This window comes from Lepisma saccharinum, chromosome 1 (assembly GCF_977018435.1).
Source record: "Lepisma saccharinum chromosome 1, izLepSacc3.1, whole genome shotgun sequence".
Taxonomy (NCBI): domain Eukaryota; kingdom Metazoa; phylum Arthropoda; class Insecta; order Zygentoma; family Lepismatidae; genus Lepisma; species Lepisma saccharinum.
In genome coordinates, this window is record NC_139229.1 from 92,296,076 (window position 1) to 92,318,524 (window position 22,449).

The following is a 22,449-nucleotide window of genomic DNA, read 5'->3' on the forward strand; positions in this document are numbered from 1 at the left end:
AAACAGCATGCTTGGATGCTTCAGGTGGCAGCCCCACCACCAAGCTCGGGTGCTGTAGGCCAATAACCTACACACCTTAAATTGCTTTATTAAAGAAACTAAAGTGAAACGAAATCGGACGGATGCTTTGACGACAACCTTTGATGTTAAAAGGAAAACGAATATAGGATGTTGGAATACTAGAACTCTGAAAGAAACTTCAAAACTAAAACAAGTGGAAAGAGAAATGAAAAAATACAAACTATAAATTCTTGGATTGAGTGAGGTGAGATGGGTAGACTTTGGTGAAATAACAACGCAAGAAGGAAATACAATGTTGTACTCAGGACAAATAGGAGATAATGCAGAACACAGGAATGGCGTAGGGATACTCCTAAACAGACTGGCAAAGAAGAGCCTAATAGAATGGAAACCTATCTCCGACAGAATTATTACAGCTAGGTTTAGAACCCGCTTTAGAAATGTAACTATAATACAATGTTATGCTCCCACAGAGATGACAGAAATTGAGAGGAAAGATGAATTTTACCAACAACTAAATGACACAATAAAAAATGTGAAGAAGAGAGATATTTTGATCCTCATGGGTGACATGAATGCCAAGGTAGGTTCGCAAAATGAAGGATTGGAACATATAATGGGGAAACATGGTTTGGGAGACATAAATGATAATGGAGAAAGATTGGTAAACCTATGTGCATATCACGAATTGGTCATTGGAGGAACAATCTTCCCTCATAAAAACTGCCACAAAGTAACTTGGGTTTCACCAGATAGCATTACAGAAAACCAAATAGACCATATAACAATAAGCAGGAAGTTTAGGAGATCGCTAATGGATGTAAGAAATAAAAAAGGAGCAGATGTAGCCAGCGAACATCATCTTGTGGTAGCCAAATTTAAGCTAAAAATAATGTAAACATCCAAGAAGTTTGAAGGAAGAAAAAAGAAAATTAATGTTCAAAGATTGACAGAGAAAGAAAAACAAAAGGAATTTAAATTAGAAATAAATAATAGATTCCAAGCTCTCTCGGAAAGTACACAGCATGAACCAGATATTGAAACAAATTGGGAAAATGTGAAGAGAATCTACTTAGAAACTGGAGAGAAGGTACTTGGAATTAGAAATCAACTACAAAAAGACTGGATGTCTGAAGACACTTGGGAAGTAATAAGAAATAGGAAAGAAGCAAAACAAAAAATAAACCAAAGCAGAACAAGACTACAGAAAGCAGCAGCCCAAACAGAGTACTCGGAAATAGATAAAAAGGTGAAGAAATTTGTGAGGAGAGATAAGAGGAAATGGGTAGAGGACTTAGCACAAAATGCAGAAGAGGCAGAAAAGAGAGGTGACTTAAAACAGTTGTATGACATAACTAAGAAATTATCCAGAAAAACATTCAGGAAGAGTAAACCGGTGTGAGATAGAAATGGTAATCTATTGCTAACCCAAGAACAACAAATGGAAAGATGGAGAGAATATTTTTCAGACATATGGAATAGAGATGGGAAAAGAGAAGAAGAAACCTGTAATCGAACAAGAACAGAAGGAAATAGAAAAGATACCAAAATTAAATTAGGGCCCCCAACTAGAGCAGAAGTTAGGCTAGCAATAAAGCAAATGAAGAATGGCAAGGCTCCTGGAATGGATAACATAAATCCGGAACTAATTAAAGCTAATGTGCAGAGGCGTGGCGTGCATGTAGCCCCTGTTACCGCAGGTAACACTAAAATATAAAGAATTGAAGAACCTGTCTTAAAATATTATTACGTACATAAACTGGTAATATTGTCGTAAAGTAAACATTGCAGACTGATATTTTTTCTGACACCGGCAAAAGCGAAGAGGAGGACTGATCCGGTACCCTCCACAGGCAACATGAGGGAAGGGCCCTGAGCCCACCAAAGGAAGACTTGGCGTAGCGGTAAAGACTGTTATGGCGGGAGGAGGAGGCGGGCTGTTTAGCCGGCGGAGTTGCCGGTGATCCTTACAGGAAACATACCAGTGTTGCCATATTCAATTGACAGAAAAGAGCTAAGTCGCCTAATCGGGTCTATCTTACTCTGAAGGTGTCCAGTCACACTGGGGAACGATGGCGCAGTGATAGTAGCCTTATAATCAAGGGATTCCGGGTTCGATACCCGGTGGAGGCACAAGTGGTTCGGATCCAACTTTAAACTGTCCCGATTAGCATTACTGTTCATGAAGTGGACTTAAATCGCCAAATCAAAATTTAAAAAAATCAAATCACACTGGGGCAAAAGCAAACTAGAAAGTGATATTTTGTATTTACACTAAATATCAGCGATTATGAAAGTCCTCTTTGTCCTTCTTCGACATCATGGGCGAGAAGGAGAGGAGAGGGATGGGTATGGTCAAGGGATCCGCTGTCCTTCTAAAAATGTCAACCTAAAATTCTATATTTCACACATATAATATTATTTCGGTTACAGGAATTTGTGATAATTGTTGATAATACAGATTGACATTGACATACGTTGTCGCAGGAATGCAATAATTTCGGATTGAAGCAATGTTTTTGAGGTGGTAGAACTGTTTTTGGGTGAAAACAATACTTACAAGCGTAATTTTCCGATTGTTATCTTAGCACGCTCTGAAGTGTCAGGTGTCGCAGGTTTGAATCCTCAGCAAGAAATGGTTATTTCAATGTTCGTTGTTATTATTTTACTTACATAATTATAAAAATTAATAATTACATACCCAAAGAAATAATAATTTTATTTCAATAATTCACCATGCATCCTCATCGTCACGATTATCCTATAAAGCGAAAGCCTTAAAGGTAGCAAAGGACGTAAAATATACGAAATAGTAGTAAAAAAAAAAGGTAAAGTGTTCCCCTGTGCATAGCACCACGCCATGAAGGCGTATAGGGGGTGTGGGGGTAACGCCCCACACTTTCTTGATCCGGTCGTGAGTGGGGGTGATGTGATCAGCATCACGCCCCTGACCGCCTTTACCCCCCAGGGTTTCCCCCAGGTACCCATGTTATTCGACGCTGGGTGGGCGCCGGGGCCGCTTCCACCGTTAGAAAAGTTCCCGGATTTGAACCGGCCGGGGATCGAACCCGGGACCTTTAGCATGGTAGTCAGACGCGTTACCGACTGAGCCACCGCGGCCTCACTACGAAATAGTAGTGGTGTCAGAAATGAGATTTCAGTGGATTTAGCGAAACATGGGAGTGGGAGTAGTTAGGAAACAGATGAAGACTACATTTACTCTACATACGTCTTATTTGAAACGAAAATGTTTCGCGATTTGGGCAAATCTGGTTTCAAAAGAACTAAGATGGCAACATTAGTAGAACTGGACTTCTTGCAGATTCCGAAGGAAATATTGGGGAAGGGCCGATGCTGAGAGGGGAGGGGGCAAGGAGGGTGCTTCACGTGTTACAAAAGTAAACAACGGTTTGTGGGGGGGACTGTGCAGTGGGAGTTTTGTGACTGGTGTCTTTCGTCTTTATGGTGTTTTCGGGCATTGTCAATTAATTTATGAAGCTTCCGAGGTGGCGGGTTCATCCTATCTGGACAGTGTGTGTAATCGTGCGATAGAAGGTATTTTGAAGCAATCTTTCGGTTCGTTATTTTGCAGAAAACATCGAAATTGTGGCGAAAGGGAGGCCAAAGCCTATTTTGAACGATTTAAAAACCAAGTCGTCTGCTGGATATGACTGACATTTCAATGTTTCGTGGTATAACGACTATCCGTGGTTATGTGGATGTGTGCAGTTTTCTAAACTCTTTTGTTGGCCATGTACTCTATTTTCGGGTGAAAAAAAAACGTGTCGAATTCAGATGTGGATAACATGGACCATGACCATGACGCACACAAAAATTCAAATTCAAATGAAAAACTTCTCTTTATGACAGCATCATAGAAGTTTTTTGATTTGATTTGATTGATTTTGCTTCGCTTGTGCCACTTTTGGCTAATTTGCAAAGATGGGGATGAGTGATGATATGATTAAATTGATGAATAGACATCACAAACGCCCATGCCCAAGCTAGGTTTCGAACCCGGGATTCCAGCATCATATAACTATTTTCAAAGTCGGATTGATCTGCTCTATAAGTAGCCTTCGATGTTTCTGTAAGTATCAAATTACGTATTATTGTGTCAACAACCAATGTTTGCGATTTCACTTTAGTCCTTATGTCAACATTTTTTTTCTGATTAATAACTTTACCAAAATAGTATTGAATTGCATACGTACCAGATTAATATTATATGAACTACTTGGAAGACATTGGGGGGGCATGAGGTGGGGAGGCGCCCAAGTCTCCCTTAAATGTCCTACTGATAACCGGTAACACTTTTAAAAATCCACGCCACGCCACTGCTAATGTGGAAACTTCCATTGATCTCTTACAACCTATGTTAGAGAAAATATGGAATGAAGAAAAAGTTCCATTAGAATGGAGAGAAGGTTTAATAGTAAAGCTGCCAAAAAAGGGAGATACAACTAACTGTAAAAACTGGAGGGGAATTACTTTGCTAAGTATACCAAGCAAGATACTATCGAGAATAATCTTAAATATAGTGAAGGATGTTGTAGAATCAAGATTGAGGAAAGAACAAGCTGGTTTCCGCAGACAACATAGTTGTGTCGATTTAATAAATACTCTAAGAATAATTCTGGAACAAAACAATGAATGGCAAGCCACCTTATATCTTACGTTCATCGATTTTGAAAAGGCTTTTGACTCACTAAATAGAAGAGTCATGTGGCAGACACTAGCAGAATATGGCATTCCAACGAAGATATTAAACCTAATGAAAGATATGTACGAAGGTTTCAGGTGCAAAATCCTACATGAAGGGCAGCTTACAGAATACATAGATGTTACAAATGGAGTGAGACAGGGCTGCATTCTATCTCCGACAATATTTCTGCTAGTACTAGATGCAGTTATGAAGAAAACGATGGGTTGCAGGAAAAGAGGAATACAATGGGGACTCAAAGATAGACTAGAAGATCTAGATTTTGCGGATGACATCTGCTTATTATCTCAAAGACTTGGCGACATGAAGGAGAAACTAAAAAGACTACAGGAAGAAGCAAAGATAGCAGGACTCACTATTAATGTGAACAAGGCTAAAGAAATGAGAGTCAATACAAGAGGAAAAGAAAAATTGAATGTTTGTCATGAGCTGGTTGAACAAGTAGAGTCATTTACATACTTAGGAAGTGTCATAACAAAAGAAGGAGGTTCAGATGAAGACATACAAAATAGAATCAAGAAAGCCAATGTGGCATTTATACAACTGTATCCCATTTGGAAAACCTGCAATGTTTCTAGAAAGACAAAAATAAGGATTTTCAATACAAATGTAAAGTCAGTTCTACTGTATGCTTGTGAAACATGGAAAACCACACAAGCTAACACGAAAAGGATACAAACATTTATTAATCGCTGTCTCAGGCGTATCCTCAATATAAAATGGCCAGAAATAATATCAAATGAAGAATTATGGAGAGAAACTAAACAACAGCCAATTGCAAACCAAATAAAAAGAAGGAAATGGAGTTGGTTAGGACACACGTTAAGAAAACCAGCTGGAGCAATAGAGAAAGCAGCCTTAAACTGGAACCCCCAAGGAGCCTGGAAAATAGGACGTCCGAAGAAGACAGTAGAAGAAGAAGCAGCCGAGAAAGGAAAAACATGGAGAGAGGTCAAGGAGTTGGCACGTCACAGAGCCAAATGGAGGCGTTTCACTGAAGCCCTATGCTCCTGATGGAGCAAAAGGAATTAAGTCAAGTCAAGTCAACCTTGGACGGAAATCAATTCTAAGGGGGGAAGAGGGGCAAACATTGAGGTAAAAGATAGCAAGGCTAGTAGAATCTATGAGTAGCAGGACAAAAGGATACTCAAGATCAAGATGGAATACGTTTTCACGTCCTTCTTGCATTATTTCTTCCAGACGGCCACGAGAACCTGCAGGGGGGCACAGTGGGGCAATTGCCACCCTCGATAAAAAAAAATTACAACTACATTTCGTAAAATTTTCTGCTTTTCTTAGTCTTGTCAAGTTCAGAGCCGTAGCTAGGAGCCGGTGGGAGTTGGTCCTGGGCGCCGAACGATCTAAATGAAATAAATTGTAAAAGAGAATGCCATGGCACTCCAAGATAATTCTTGTGCCATATTAAATCAATATTGTTTTCAATTTGCAAAAATTTGGATCTAAAAGTTTTCTTGTTCGCTTCGCTCGCAATTTTATTGTTTTCTGCAATGCATTGTAAATTACCAGAAAGAGAAGTTATAACTACTAAGTTCTTCAGACTCTTGCTGCTAAACAGTTTTGTGATAAATGCATGAACACAATTGTTTGGAGGAAAAGTAGCGCGGCATATTTCAGACAATTTATTTATTTATTATGGTGCGCCTATGTTGGAGCATTATATATGCATATATATGCAATGGAACTAAAAACAGTGAGATAAAGTAAGTTATATTTTCCAGACTGAACTTTTATCAAGGCTTTTGCCCCCTTAATCAGAGGGTCTGCGCAAGCCTATGGTTTCTATGAATATAAATCAATTATTTTTCATATTTATATCTGTCTTACATTCCTGTTTTACTTTCATTGTGCGTATATTGTTGTTGGTGTAGATCTGTTAATGATCTTTTTGCAAAGAGAGAGAGAGAAAGAAAAAAGTGAAATAATAAAACACTCACAACCAAACTACTTTGTGTGTGTTTTGGATTTATCCTTTGGAAAGTATATTTGAAGTCAAAACTAATAGCTTATCTTTTGTTGTTATAACAAAAACTCCCCCCCAATCTGATTTTTTTTGGGGGGTGATTTTTTAGGCCGAGATTGTTGGAGGGGAAAGCCCCCCTGTACCCCCACCCATGATTTCGCACCTTGCCGTTAAATAAAAGTTTTACACTTAGCTTCAATATATGGGCAATTGCTAACTATATATTATGCAAGGAATTAAAATAAGCTTCTAAACCAGAAATTAAGTAAATTATTTAAAGAACTTAAAGACTGGTTCATGTACTCCACTGATCGTTCTCCATCGCACCTTCTGACGACTGAATTTCCTCCCCGATTGTACACGGGGTGGGCGAGGGAGCCGAAGCGAGTGGCTTAAGTGGTTAGTTCCACCAGAAGACTGCTTGTTCCTTCCTGCTTTCTGTGCCGTGCTTGGCAGAGGCAGTGTTGGCTACATGAAGGGAAATTCCCCTTGGTGAAGAGGAATCCAGGTCCATTTTTAGGTAAGAAGAGAAATTTTGTGAAAAATATAGAAATTGCTGCAAATCTTGAAGTTGTTGCAATTCAGTTTTTGTTTTACTTAACATTGGTGTTTTATTTATATTATTGTTTGAGTTTGTATTTTAAGTTCACTTTATGCACAGAAAGGCTAATCAGGACTTGACCTAGAGTTTAAAGTGGAAACCACTATGTGCCTCCACCAGGTATCGATCCCAGGACCCCTTGATTTCAAAGCAACGTCGTTACTAATACACCAGATGTAGATGGGGTGTGTAATAAATATATGCAATTAATAAGAATCGTTCCGGTAAACCAGGTAAAATTTTCAGAATACACCACTGCAACGCCAAACGGATTAACGACTTTCTTTGAGAAGAAAACCTATGATAATCGTTTTTCTATGACCATCTATGTTCAGCGTTCGCTTCCTAAGTTCACTTTATACTCAGATAGGCTAATCGAGGCTCCGTGATGTGCCAGGATGTTTTGAACAAGGTTATGTCTTCTATTATTCATTAGTTTGTTCTATATTGTGCAATCTTTTCGTGAGCTTGGTGGTTTTTTTTTTCATGAATTCTGGGCCAAAATGGGGTAATGACCTCCGCCAACCCCCCTGGATCCACAACAGTTTAAACCTCACCCGACACCCTCTGATCAGAGGATTAGACTCAAGAGAGGTGATTTCCCTATACTCAGTGGGTGGCGATTGGCTACCAAAACTGGGCTGACGAAAAATTCTACTTTCTCTAGGTATATAGGGCTTAAGTATTAAGAGGCCATAGTTTGGGAGCAACTGCTCCCTAATCGCCCCAACTGCTTCTACTCTTATGCTAATTGAAAATGTATTGTACCAAAGGACATATTGCGAGGTTGGTGGTCCAGATTCCCCTCCCAACCACTTATTATTATTATTATTATAACAACAAGAATAATCCCCATAAAATAATGATCAGTGACTACTTTCCATCAGCTGGACTGTTTTCTTTCAATAAATAATACATATAAAAATGTTTACATTAATTTCCTTGGTACGACAGCTGTTTTGATACAAATTCCAGTGATCTTAACTAGACATAAACTATATAATGAATATGTGCTTTACATATCTGTTCTTATATCATCTTTTTATCTGTTCATATAATAATGACAATAGTAATAATTAATATTATTAATATTAATGATCTTATTTACTTTATTATTATTATATGAGAGACTCTTTGTTCAGACCAAATGCCAACCTCCCTTCCATGTAGTAGTACACCCTGGACTGCATTTTTGGATCCACAGCCAGTATAATACTCTGTGGGGTTTGTGTTCTGCGCTGTCCATTGTGTGTTGTGATAATCCTTTCGTCCACATCTTTACGATTAGCCAAAAATTGCAGAAAAGGGAAGTAAACTAAATCAATTCAATCAAAACTTGGTACATCTAAAACCCAGCTGATAAGTATAAAATTATACAATTACTTGCCAGAGGATTTCATAAAACATAATACATCTAAATTTAGAACTGCAGTGGTAATGAAAACTTATTCTACACATGTTGTTTTAAACCCATACGTATCTCCTAAATTGGTCTGTAGTTCCTGAAAATTATATTCCTTATTCCATAATTTCAGTGGCAAAAGTATAATGCCTTTTCATGCATGTGTGTTTACACTCATGTTTTAATCTCCATGTAAATTAAGGCATTGATTAATGTAAGCTTGTAACTTTCGTCAGTTTTATTATTTTCTTTACTTCATTATAGTCTACCTAACCATACCAAACATATCTTGACCAAAAATGTTATTGTATTGCTTTCTTGGATGACTTCATTCTTAATAACTACTAACTATACTGATCTCCCATTTATTTATGTATATTTTAAAAAGTGTAGCATGCCAAAGGTTTCCGAGCAGCTTATAGTGTCTTTGGTGCAGAAGTTGCCTTGTGAAGCAGCGTCTGAGCGTTATAAAATTGTATACGTTTAATGTGTGTATTCATGTGTATGTTGTGAACATTTACAATGAGAAACTTGGAGAGTTTGTCTTCAGAATGTGACAAACTGGATGAATTTATGATGATCTCTCCTACACACATTATATAATAATAATACTCTTTGAGGCAACAGCAGTTGAGGGCCAGGGCCTACCTACCTACTGCCGACCACACACACACACACATGCCTCAGCAGAGGTGAGCATTATCCAACCAGTACCGGGTGATGTATGGTCAGCACGATGAACCCCCAGTCATGGCTGTTTCCATGACAGGGTTACACCACACATTCATAGCTCCTCAATTTCCTCACGATGGTGGGTGACCATTGGTCCCATACATTGGCTGAAATCTCAGGAGAAAAGATGTTATGCTTCCCCCCAGGAGATTTGAACCAGTGCACGTATTTTAGCCCAAGCCCAAAGCTCGACACTTTAGGATAAATTAAACAGTAGGGGAGAGCGAGGTCAATTGTAACACGGGGCAAATGTAACAATCGCTACTGTGCTGCTCTCGTGAGGTATTTTTTAAAACTATTCAAACCTGAGAAAGAAAACGTCAGTGGGCATTATCCAACCAGTATCGGGTGATGTATGGTCAGCACGATGAACCACCAGTCGTTGTTGTGACTCATGTGGTGGTGGTGCTTACATAGTGATTGTTCCGGCTATTATTGGGAATTTCTCAAATTTTCAACACGTAAGTAAAAACATAAGGTTCCTTTTTATTGTTTAATAGTGATTTCGCGATGTCGTCTGATCAAGGTTTGTATATATCATCGCAATACTCAATATTTGATGTATTTGTTAAGATAGTTGTGATCAATTTCTGGTATCGCGGTTAGTAGCTGCAAGCCAGCAAACAATATGGCGTCAGGATGGGACAAATGTAACAAATGTAACGGGGCAGTTGTAACGGGGCAGTTGTAACACTGTTACAATTGCCCCTTATGCGTTTTCTATGTAAAATATTCACTTGCATTGTAATAAAAAAACATTGTTCAACCATCCTGAATTATTACATTCTGTATGTTTCAGAATGGTGAGAGACAGAAAAGGAACTACCGAACGAGGCCCTTCACAAGATAAGATGGAAGAAGCTGCAAAGTTAGTTTTGGAAAGCAATGTTTCAATCCGACATGAAGCAAAAGTGCACAATATTTGTCATGTGACATTGACCCGTTTTGTTAAGAAGAGAGAAGAAAAAGGGAATCCTGTAATGGGTTATAAACCACACAATAAAGTGTTCTCTGCCTACATGGAGACCCAGTTAACTGAGTATATAAAGATATGTGCAAATATATTTTATGGACTCACCCCAAAAGAAGTCAGACAGTTAGCCTACCAATATGCAAACCAAAATCAGTGTAAGTTTCCAGAGTCCTGGGCAGATCGTGAAATAGCTGGTGCAGACTGGTTTACCGCATTTATAAAGAGAAATCCTACTTTAGCAATAAGGACCCCTGAGTCAACATCCTTAGCGCGTGCTATGAACTTTAATAAAGAGAATGTTAAATTTTTTTTGAAAACCTATCGAAGGTTTTCGAGCACTATCAATTCGAACCTCAGACATCTACAATGTTGATGAAACAGGCATATCAACAGCCCCTAAGCCAGACAAGATAGTCGCACCAAAGGGAAGCAAGCAAGTTGGAGGAATCAATTCTCATGAGAGTGGCACCTTGGTAACGATGTGCTTAGCCATTAGTGCCATAGGCAACATCATTCCACCCATGTTCATTTTTCCACGGAAGAACTTTCGGGATCATTTTTTCCAGAATGGTCCAATAGGGAGCACAGGAGCAGCAAATGGTTTGGGGTGAATGCAAGCACCAGAGTTTTTACAATTTCTCGAACATTTTACGAAGTATGCCAAGCCGAGTATTGAGAGAAAGTTTTTTGTTATCCTGGACAACTATGACTCGCATGTTCAACTTCCAGTCATAGACTTTTGCCGACAGAATGCAATTGTTCTCCTTTCCTTCCCTCCTCATACGTCGCACAAAGTCCAACACTGGACAGAAGTGTTTATGGTCCGTTCAAAAAGTTTTTCAACACCTTTGCTGACGGCTGGAAAAAACCCATCCCGGTACTCGCATGACAATATACAACTTGCCAGGAATTTTTCGGGAATGCCTGCCATTAGCGATTACACCATCCAATGTTCAAGAAGGCTTCAAATGTACAGGAATATTCCCCTTCAACCGATGCATATTTCAAGAGCACGAATTTGCCCCTTCTAGCGTCACTGATAGACCTGATTCTGCGGCACGAACAGAAACCCCTGACGAGGCACCTACTAATGATGACAATGAAGTTAATGAAACAGAACAATCAAGTAACTTGGAAACCTAGAACAAAGAGCAATGCAACCCTTGCAATGAACCTCTTCCGTCCACCTCAACAGCTGTTTCTCCGGCTGACATTCGACCTCTGCCTCATGCAGAACCTAAAGAATCAGTCGAAGGAGAAGAATGAAAAGTGCTATACGGACAGATACACCTGAAAAAGAATTACTTATGGCACAGCAAAGATCGAGACAGGAAAACAGCAAAGGGAAAAAAGAGGCTGTTCGACAGAAGTGATAGTTGTCAATCAAAAAAGAAGAGAACTGCAAGCAGAAGCGCAAGAAGGTGTCAGGAAAGCAGCTCTGAAGGCGACGAATGTTTTTGCTTAGTTTGCCTTGAGAAGTGGTCCAATATTGCATCTGGTGAGCAATGGGTGCAGTGCTTAACTTGTGACAACTGGTCACATGAGAAATGCACCAAACGAGACAGCTTTTATATTTGTCATAACTGTCAGTCAGAATGATCAGATATATCTTTGTTAGAAACAGTGTTTGGGACCTGGTATGGTTCGATTAGCCTACTTATTAACGAAAAAACAGTTAGCTAATTCTTAATTATTGTGTAAGGGTACATGTTATTTCCAGCAAAAAAATAAATTGTATTTCTGGTAAATGTTAGTATGTTACATTTGCCTCTGTAGTGTGTTACATTTGCCTCCGAGCAAGGGTCAATTGTAACTTGTCACACATTTTTAAAACATTAATTATGATTAGCATATTATATATGGCGGGACCGTGACTGCATAATATCAATAACAACATATGTTTCCATGCAGATTTTCATGCTGCAAAGATAAATAATTTCATAGAAAATGCATCATTTGTCAAAATTGTTACAATTGACCCTGCTCTTCACTACTCAACTCTTCAGCCAATCAGCCAATATGGTCATATTGCCTTATCAGTAAAATTGTCAAGAATTTTACCAATTTGGTTTTTTTATAAAATACCTAAATGAAGTTAGTGCAAAATTCTGTAATTTTCTTTATAGTTTTCATGAATAAAAAGTTTAATTCATGTGATATTTTCTTTAACTAAATAACTAAGATGAAGTTTTTTTCAAATTAGATCAGTAGAATGTTGATTTCAATGTTTGTAAATTTTATTAGGGTTCTTAAACAGCATCGGAAAAAACTTCATATCAGGTTACTTCTAATACACATGTATTGTTAAAGTCTGTGACCCAACAACCCTGTGAAGGTAAAGGCATGCCTAGCAGTGTTTCATTGGGCAATGCATTGTCAGAACATCAAGTCCCACTGGAGATCAAACTGGATGCAATTCACAGCGACATCTCAAAAAATTTAGAACTGAGTTGGCACTAGTGTGCTGCAGTTACTGTTTTTTGCTCGAGCGTCTATTACTTCACACGGACACACACTCGAGCGAATAACACTTGAACAGGCAAAATGATTGGTACATGCTCAAAGGCCAGAAGTACATGCATATCCATAATTTGCCTGTGATAATGGGCCCTCAGTTATGGATCATGAATTGAAATTGAAACTTAAGTGAACACAGTCATCATATCCATGTGAAAATGTGGTTTAGTCTATCTTACAAACACGTACTGTTATATGAAAATAAAATAGATGATTATGGGTTGAAAGTACCAGGGCAGATTTTTGCATATACATTTCTGCGATTATAGTCACATCGAAATGGTATTTGATTCTATACACTCAAGTGTGGGAGACTCGAATTAGTATGAGAGAGCAGAAGTGGTCCCATGCAGTTCTCTACTTAGCACCATATGGGAGCTTTTTGGAAGCTTCAGTAGGGGACTCCAGTCTCGAACGTTGGAGGAACACTGGCGATGGGACTTGAAGTGCTGACTATGCATATGAGTGTACCCAATGAAATGCTGCTTGACCCTCAAAGTTGAGTTTAGTTTAATTTCATGTCGTGTCTCGGTATAAGACTAGAATTAACCTAGAAAAGGTGATTGATTGAAAACATGAAAAATATGAAAATAGAAACAAATTTATTAGCATATCGTTCAACTTGGATTACATTCTACATCGCCATCCTTTGATGCTTTCTGCTTCTTTATTTCTTCAAGGACTGCTTTCTCTAGGTTCAGCACTTCTGGTGGTTTCCTGTACTGTAAAAAAAAAATCATAAAAAACTGTAATGAGAAACCTTATGAATACAAATACCAAAATCAAGTTCCCAAATAAACAATGGTGATAATAGCAATGGCTATTTATTATTATTTTTATTACAATTATGATTATTGTTGCTAATTAACATTCTTTCTCTTATCTCTCTCACAATATTTTCAGAATGGAAATCATACTTCATATGAGTGAATGGGCAAAATGTTTGAAATTGCTCTAAACTTTACTATCTTTCATCTAATCATAACTTAACCTCATCATTGCGATTAGCCTAAGTGGCAACGTAAAATAACAAAATATGCAAACACAAGACTTTTCACAATTGCAAAATATATTTCATGCACTACAAATCCTCATGTATATCCTTTCTAATAATTGTGCCTAGATTTTACATATTTTCCTTGATCTGTGAAAAGTAAACATGCATATATTTGAATTTGGAGCATGGTGGTTATCTCATCATCTCCACTATTGCCAAGATCAAGAATGAGTGTGGAGGTACACCCCCTCTGTGCTTTCATGACATGATGCAATGTGCAGGGAGTGTAACGTCTCTTCCAGTAGTACACCCTGGACTGCGTTTTGTAGATGAATGAGCCTCTGGACTCTCAGCCAGTATAATCCTCTTTAGGACTCATGATGTGTTTTGTCCATATATGTTTGTGATACATACTCCAAATTCATCGTATCACCTTGCATCTTTGTAATTTAGTGGCAGAAAAGTGATGTGCCAGGATAGCTAGCTATGCAATTACTTGTTGTCCATAATTAATTAATATTTGGCAGCAAACTTTTTAATATAACAATCTCTCTCTCTCTCTCTCTCTCTCTCTCTCTCTCTCTCTCTTGGTGTGTGTCTGTGGGGCCTCAGCAATGGCATAGTGTTAACATCATCCCCTTGTAATCAAGGGGTCCTGGCTTCAATGTCAATTGGCGTTACATGGTGGTTCAGAACATACTTTAAGCTGTAAGTGCAGTCTAAATTGACCTGTATGTGTATGCAAAGTTGACTAAAACAAAACTCAAAGGTGTTGTTTTGTTTGTTTGTGTGTGTGATTGTGAGAAAGAGAGAGAGAGATAGAGAAAGAAGTTGAGAGATTAAATTAAAATATGGCTTTCACGGCAAAGTACATTAGAATAAATTTGCATAAAGTGAATTAACAATTAGAATTGGATATAGACTGTGATATGAAACATTGAAATATCCCAATGCAGAAACCAAGTGTCACAACACTGCTACAAGGTACTATAGAATATTCTTAAAATCATGCCCCTGTCCCTAAAACATGAAGTAGCCAATTTGTTGGTATAGTCATTGCCCAGAGTGGGAAGGGGGATAATATATGAAACCCACCCTTGATGAATGGGTTTTCTCGGGATATGAACCATGTGATTTTCGGAAAGTCTTCTGAGAATTAGTGTCACTCTCATCTTCAGGGATTGATCCCGGAAATCACCCAATTGATATTCTGAGAAAAACTCTTCGTCATTCACGGCCAGGAAAGCTTCACGAATTATTTCACCCCCCCACCCAATTATCTTACTGAAGATAGGAGAATCTCTCCAGCTATACTCAAGGCTCAAACGAACATCCTTCCACCTAATAATTTCCACTTCAAAGGTGGGTGTAGTTGAATACAACCTAAAACAACATTTATTGCAATGGCATTCAAAGGGGAAAAAAAAAACTTCAATGCATGGATGTGTGAATGGATCGACCTCCTTTCTTGGGTTTCAAAGTTTCTGTACTTCAGATTCAGTTTAGGCATTGGATGTTTTGTATGATAGTATGCCTGGACACTATATACAAGGCACGCTAAGAAGTTAAAGATATAATGTTAAGGTAACAATTCCGAATGTAAGAATTTTTTGAAAGTTTTATGTGAGTACTAGGAAGTGCTTTAGAATACTAGAAACAGTTGTGGGAGTAAGTTTGAAGCTTGGAGAAACTAATTAGCACAATTGAAAGCTTCATTAAGTACGTATTAGTTACTAGAAAAATTATGATTAGAAATGTAGCTTGTGCATACGTACTTGGTTTCTGGTCAACTGGGACTGGAGTTTTCACAGATTTTCATGCAAGGCTCAAAGGGAATTACTAGATTTTACGTGTTTAAAGTATGTGTTTAACAACGAAAAGCATTTAGTGACGAAATAATCCCTTCACACCCCATGCACGTGAAGTAGATAGAGCAGTCGGTACCCAAGATGACAGTAAACAAACGGCTGTTGGCAAACAAAGAATCATATAGGAGTACATGGAAGAAAAAAATCATTCTCCAGAAAATACGTAGTAACTAATCACTAAGACTGAACTGTGTGTTAAGAGACATAATAGAAATCGAACTACGCAAAATGCCTGTGAACCATGATAAATTCAGAATTAAACAATCAGAACTTGAGGCAATCATAACTTTGAGGTTCATGCAAGTAAAACATCTGCAAAGAAAAATTTTAATGGTGTAAAATTTCCAGTATATAACTTGAACTTACACTGATAATAAGGGTATTAAACTTGTGAGTAAATTCTACCCTGTCCTGTTCCGGCAGAAGTCCCACTCGTTCAAGATCTAGTATTGGAATCTTCTTGAAATACTTTTTGTTTGTTGTCTTCACAACAATGCATCTCTCCATTGGATTAACAGTAACAGAATATGTGCTGAGAGGATAAGGTAGATTTCGTATTCTCCACTCATATAATGTCTTAGTAACTCTCATTGACACCACAGGCTGTAACAAAATTACATATTTACAGAAGGTGAAGATAAAAATGCGGTAAACAGGTAACATGGTAGAATGTTACCACTGCTTGCAATTTTGTGTAGCATTTTCCCCCTCACATGTTTGACCTTATTAAAATTACAATTAATTGAATGATAATATCCAGCAGTGAATCTTGTAAGGAAAATAAGACATGCCTGAATGCATACTAACAAAAAAATAGTCTGTAGTGACTAGAAAGAAAGGACTGTTTCAACTAGAGCTACCTACTCATCATAACATAATATCTTGTACATTAATACTTTCTGAAAATTAAGATTCACAAATTAACTTTTGCAAACATCAAACTTAGTTCCACACTGATTTTTCAGCTTTCTAAACTCCTTCCTCATGTACAATTGTAATGATTTCTATGACTTGATCTGTGATCACTATAGAGGAGGACAATGTATGAAACACTTCAGGGGAGGGAAACTATATCCCTCCATCAAATGTTTCAAATTATAAATTCATAAAGATGCAGGCACTTTTTCATCAACAAGTGCAGAATATATCCTCATTGCAACTGGAGCACATCATATTAAGAAAAATGGAATAAATAGGCTAATTCAAGAATGGAATAAATGGTATATGTACATACATTGCTGCTATTTTCTTGAATGCCAACTGTGTCCAGCATCTGCACCACTGGCTCCGGATCTCCAACTTCAATCTCCCATGAGCCTTCTTTGCCAAGAGTAGATTTTCTCTTCCATGCCCTCTTTTGCAGAACTTCAGTTGCCATATTATAATGCTCTATCATTTCTTGACCATCAGGAAAATGGTAATGAATCTTCCTCACTCCTGCAACTAATGTATTTTCATACAAGTGGAAATTATGTGCACAGTGTGTTCAATTTAGGTAACACTTCCATATAGTGGAGATGGGTTTCTTACTTTTTACAGAAGACAGTACTTACGGACATCATTTTCTGTAGCGTTGTTGAGGTTCGGGAATGTAGTTTTTATCATTTTGAACGCCAATTCATGTTTTCTTCTGGGAAAATATCTCTCAGACATTGAATTGCTGTTGCTGCCATTTGCTTTCTGCACGATGTTCCGTGTTTTAGATGACGTAACCCCCAATAAGTGTTGCAAACCACACCGTGTTTTCGCAAGAAGATGACGTGTCTAGGATGTATCCTGAAGTTTTTTAACTATGTTTGCCTAACCTAACCGAACCTAACCTTTCCGGAAACGGTTTGTGGGGCTAACCAGGTATTAGCATAATTTCCAATCCGGCCACGAAATTAGGTATTTTTCGGTGAATAAGGTTGAAACACTGCATAAACACTCCAAATCGACAGAACACTGCCACATCGCACGATGAACCAGTACACTATAGCCATATTGCATGTTAGAGAACCGAGAAAAGGAAGAACAGTAAGAACTCGTAAATGTAATAAATAGACATTATTTTTGTTAGAAATCCATTATTACACCTAAAGAAAGGTTCCGCAATGCAGAATTGTACGCTAGCAATGTAAAAAAGTGTGAAATAAAAGATTTCTAGGTGTCTTCACTATACGGAAATAGTACTTTCAATTTAAAATTGTACCCACCGAAATAGCATCATGAGAGTACGTATTCATTTCACTTTCCCATTTTCTAAACTTCCTTGCCTCTTCGATCCACACCAAGGAATGTGACTATACAGCTATCAGGTTACCATTACAAATAATAAATGCATTGTGTTAGGTATTCGTCACTGTGCAGAGTGCGGTACAATTTTAAATTGACCGCACGGTATGTATATATTGCAACATATAATGTTCAAGAGGCTGCACCTATAAATGACACAATATATTTTTTTTTTTTTTTAACAATTCATTAGGTAATTTTTCCTTAGTTTGTGGATACAAGCGAATAATAATATTTACAAAGGAAATTGATATCAGTATTCAACTAAATCAATTTATGACAAGAAATAAAGAACCATAATAAAATGAGAAGATGGCATGAATAATACAAAAGTAATGAAATGATATCACACTGTTATATAAAAATATATTAGCAAACATGGTAACAGTTTATTATATCAGAGACACATTCAAATCGGATATTTTGTGTTTTGCATGGTTCGTACTTACCAATTGTGTATTGCAGAACATAGTTCAAGGCCCGACCCTGCGGCCGAGTGGTTAGCACATCGCGCTGCGACGCCAAGGGTCCCGGGTTCGAATCCTGGTCGGGCTTGGTTGTTTGTGAATGTCCATTCATCAATTTCATCATTTCATCACTCATCCCCATCTTCGCAAATTAGCCAAGAGGCACAAAACGCGAAGTAAAATAAAGTAAATCAATCAATCAATCAAACATAGTTCAAGGTGCCATTATGCTTTTTACACGAAAACAAACACAATTTTTCACATAAAGAGTAGTTTTTGTTATCCCTTTTTTTGCAGGCAGAGGTTGACTAGTGTTGTAGGTATGCAGTGTTTCCAACCTTCTTCACCAAAAAATAGCTACTATCATGTTCGTCACGTGTGCAAATTGTACATTATGCACGGGTAGCTAATGGATAGCCCCACGAACCTTTCTGATAAGGTTAGGTTAGGCAAGCATAGTTTAAAAAAGAAGGGGGTTGGAAACACTGACAGGGGGTTACGTCATCAAACGTATGCAGCATCACATAGCGAAAGCAATGGAGTAAAATTTAAGTATCCCCGAAACGTATTTCTTCATTTTTACAGGAGAAAGTACTTACCGAAAAGAGTTTCTGTATACTCTACTTAGGTTTCGGAAGTGTTTTTTCCCCTCGCTGAATGAATTTTCGCGAAAAACCATCTATTTTTCAACATTAATGTCTCTCCGATGCACAAAACCTGTTCCATTGATGTCCTTCTACTACATGAACCAAATTTTGTGTGCGCTTGATGATGTAACACCCAGTCAGTGTTTCCAAACACGCGGTTTTCCTACTGTGTAACAGTAGTATAACGTAAATGAACGTGCATATAACTGTGGGGCTATTTATGAATGGTTTGTGGGGCTATTTATGAATGGTTCATGGGGCTATCCATGAATGGTTCATGGGCTTATCCGTGAATGGTTCGTGGGGCTATTTATGAATGTTTTTTAACAATTTTTAAAATGACAATTTTAACTATGTTTGCCTAACCTAACCGAACATAACCTAATCTTGCCATGCATGGTTCGTGGGGCTATCCGTGCATGTTTCGTGGGGGTCTCAAACCTGGAAAAAAAATACTAAATCAGTAACACAAAAGTAGGTATTTATCGATGAAGAAGGTTGCAACACTGATCATCTACAACGCTAGTCAAGATTTCTCCGCCATATTGCATGTAACGCTAGCAAAAAAGAACAAACAAGAATTACTCAATTATGTCGAAAATTGAGATTATTTGCGTGAAAAAAACGAAATGGCACCTTCAAGAATCCTTAGGAATGCAGAATACATAAGTACCAATGTGAAAAAGAAGAAAATAAAAGTATTCCAGCCGTTTCGGGGATACTTGACATTTAATAACAAGGGCACTTGTGCATCGGTGAGATATTTCTCTTGAAAATGACATGATTTCCCGGTCAAATAGATTCCACGATGAAAGAAATTACCTAGACGAATGATGGAAAGCTTAGAGAAACTCATTTCCGTAAGTAGTTTATTCTGTAAAAATGAAGAAATGTGTCTCCGATATAACGAACTGTTACCGCAAACATTAATTTGAATTTAAAAACATTTTTCTCTAATTGCTCACAAGATGGCAATTAGAAGTATATTGTTAATTGAATAATACAAAAATATTTCATGAATTTATGACCCTGTAATTTATATAAACTTGTCATTTTTCTGATATCCAAATTGGGATGTCCAAATAGACATTTTTGAAAATCTGGACTGCTTTAGAAGAAAGGTAACTAAAGGTATGTAAGTCTCATAACCACATGTCATTTTTGTATGTTATTATTTTTGTCCTCATGTCCTATAAAATCGTTCCAATGTAAAATGGCTAACGCTGTATTTGGAATCTTCTATTAAATAAATAAATAAAAACATAGTGTGAGAAATATCTGGAGGGGGAACGCATTAAAAATACTAATATTTATACACAGCCACAAGGCTAACCTTGAAGTTTTACTGGTAAAAATTCGATAGCGTTCCAACGGATTTCTTCATTTTTACACAAGAAACTACTTACCGCAATGAGTTTCTGTAGTATTTAGAAGTTCGTGTAGGTATTTTCTTTGGCTAGAGTCTAGTTTACGTCCTTCTTGCCCACTCCTTGTTACCCGTTTACTCTTTCTTGCGCACTCCTTCTTACCTGTTGACAAAACCGTGCTAGCAGACACCTGGCGCTCCGGCATCCGTAGAGTAAGTAAGTTTTTCTTTTTACACTTTCTGTCACTAACCATTCACGGGAACGAGGTATACCTACGAGGTTAGGTTAGGTTCCATTAGCACTCATTTCACCCCTAAATATGTGCTTCATCATCGAAAACTGTCCTCAGTACGTTCAATCACGCATATCCGGACAACATAGGTTTTTCTCGATTTTCTCCTCCAGGAAACTTTTCCTCGCCTTGGGATTTACTTTGTTGAATTCCTTATAAAATAACCTTTCCAACGATATATGACACGTATTCCTTAGGAAAAGGACGTAAACTAGACTCTTACCTTTTCTTTCATCGAGAAAAATCGATGTTGTCCGTATATGCTAAATTGAACAAAATGAGTGCTAATGGAACTTAACCTAACAGGCCTAACCTAACCTTGTAGACAAACCTCGTCTTCGTGATGGTTCGTGGGGCTATCGTGAATTTTTGGGGCTAACGTCAATGGTTTAATAATTACTCTTTATGTCAAAAATTGAACTTCTTTTCGTGAAAAAAGCAAAATAGCACCTTGAAGAATCTTTCGCAATGCAGAATAGACAAGTACGAATGTTAAAAATGACGAAATAAACGAGTGAGAGGTGTTGGGACGCTATCGAAGTTTTACTGTTTTACTCAGTGTCAAAATAATACATAACATTTGTAACAACGCCGATGCATTCTTAATATATGTTTAAAAAACAGAAATTGATGGAAAATTTTTCATGCCGTCACTTAGTTGCTTAAGCTACTGATGTTAACATTAAATTTCGATTTTTCTTTGTAATTTTTCATTAAGAACGAATATTCTGAACCTGTCTGCAATTATTACTGTCCAAAATAAGTCGTTATTGAATTTTTACAAAACATAAACTCATTTTTCATGATTTTCATATTCATTTTTGCATTGAGCTCATATCATAATGTAGTTTGAAATATGAAGAATATTGCAATAATCAACTTTAACTGATTGTGCATCGAGGTGGTATTTCACTAAAGAAAACTAAATGTACACTCAACAAATACTACACCTTCTTGCACTAAACAAGTTTTTTCGGCTTCTTTCAATCTCTCCAACCACCCTTTGGTCGTCATATTGTAGTACACAGAGCGAGCAGAATGTTCGTTGCCATAGTAACCATATCGTAACATATCTTCAAAAGTTAAAATACGTACTTTGTCATTTTCATCACATAATTTAATCTAGTAGAAACCAATACTTCCCGAACTAAATTAATTAAATGAAATTGAATAATATATATTTTTTCTAATTTCTTGTTCATGACTTAAGCCCAGCCCTTTCAGCCCCGACTTAACACCATTTTGCGGTTGTTCAATGTCCGCCTAACGTTACCTAGCACTTAAAGTCCCGTGTAACGTAAGTGGCGGTCGGGGCTCCGCCTTAGGGCCGGTTGCACCATCTCCACTTAACGTCTTATCCCCCACTTAACACCGTTTTGCGGTTGTTCAATGTCCGCCTAACGTTACCTAGCACTTAAAGTCCCGTGTAACCTAAGTGGCGGTCGGGGCTCCGCCTAACGCGTTAAGTGCCAGGTAAACATGGAAAAGCAGTACACTGTGCAGCCAACAGATACATGCAGCACCTAGTATAATCTGTGTTTACACTTTTATAGTTGATAAAATGGCAAAGTCTCGATCAGCTGTTGC

General features: G+C 37.7%; 3 protein-coding genes across 4 annotated transcripts in view; 2 read left to right on the forward strand and 1 right to left on the reverse strand.

Annotated features, from left to right (window-relative positions):
- Positions 1–22,449, forward strand: part of LOC145997763 (protein FRA10AC1 homolog) — a 120,087-nt gene that overhangs the window by 34,069 nt on the left and 63,569 nt on the right. The gene's annotated exons all lie outside the window — the stretch shown is intronic.
- On the forward strand, positions 497–919 carry LOC145984278 (protein CFDP2-like). Its single transcript, XM_083117919.1, has one exon. It carries the CDS (start codon positions 497–499, stop codon positions 917–919), a length of 423 nt encoding a protein of 140 aa, XP_082974045.1.
- On the reverse strand, positions 13,534–22,055 carry LOC145984464 (protein DPCD). 2 transcript variants are annotated; one of them, XM_083118127.1, is made up of 4 exons: positions 21,813–22,055; positions 17,050–17,258; positions 16,182–16,418; positions 13,534–13,672 (listed from the first exon to the last, which is right to left on the reverse strand). In XM_083118127.1, exons 1-4 carry the CDS (start codon positions 21,931–21,933, stop codon positions 13,568–13,570), a joined length of 672 nt encoding a protein of 223 aa, XP_082974253.1. In that variant the 5' UTR covers positions 21,934–22,055; the 3' UTR covers positions 13,534–13,567. The 2 variants fall into 2 exon arrangements, with proteins under 2 accessions (XP_082974253.1, XP_082974257.1); XM_083118131.1 differs by having other exon boundaries at positions 17,050–17,252; positions 21,813–22,053.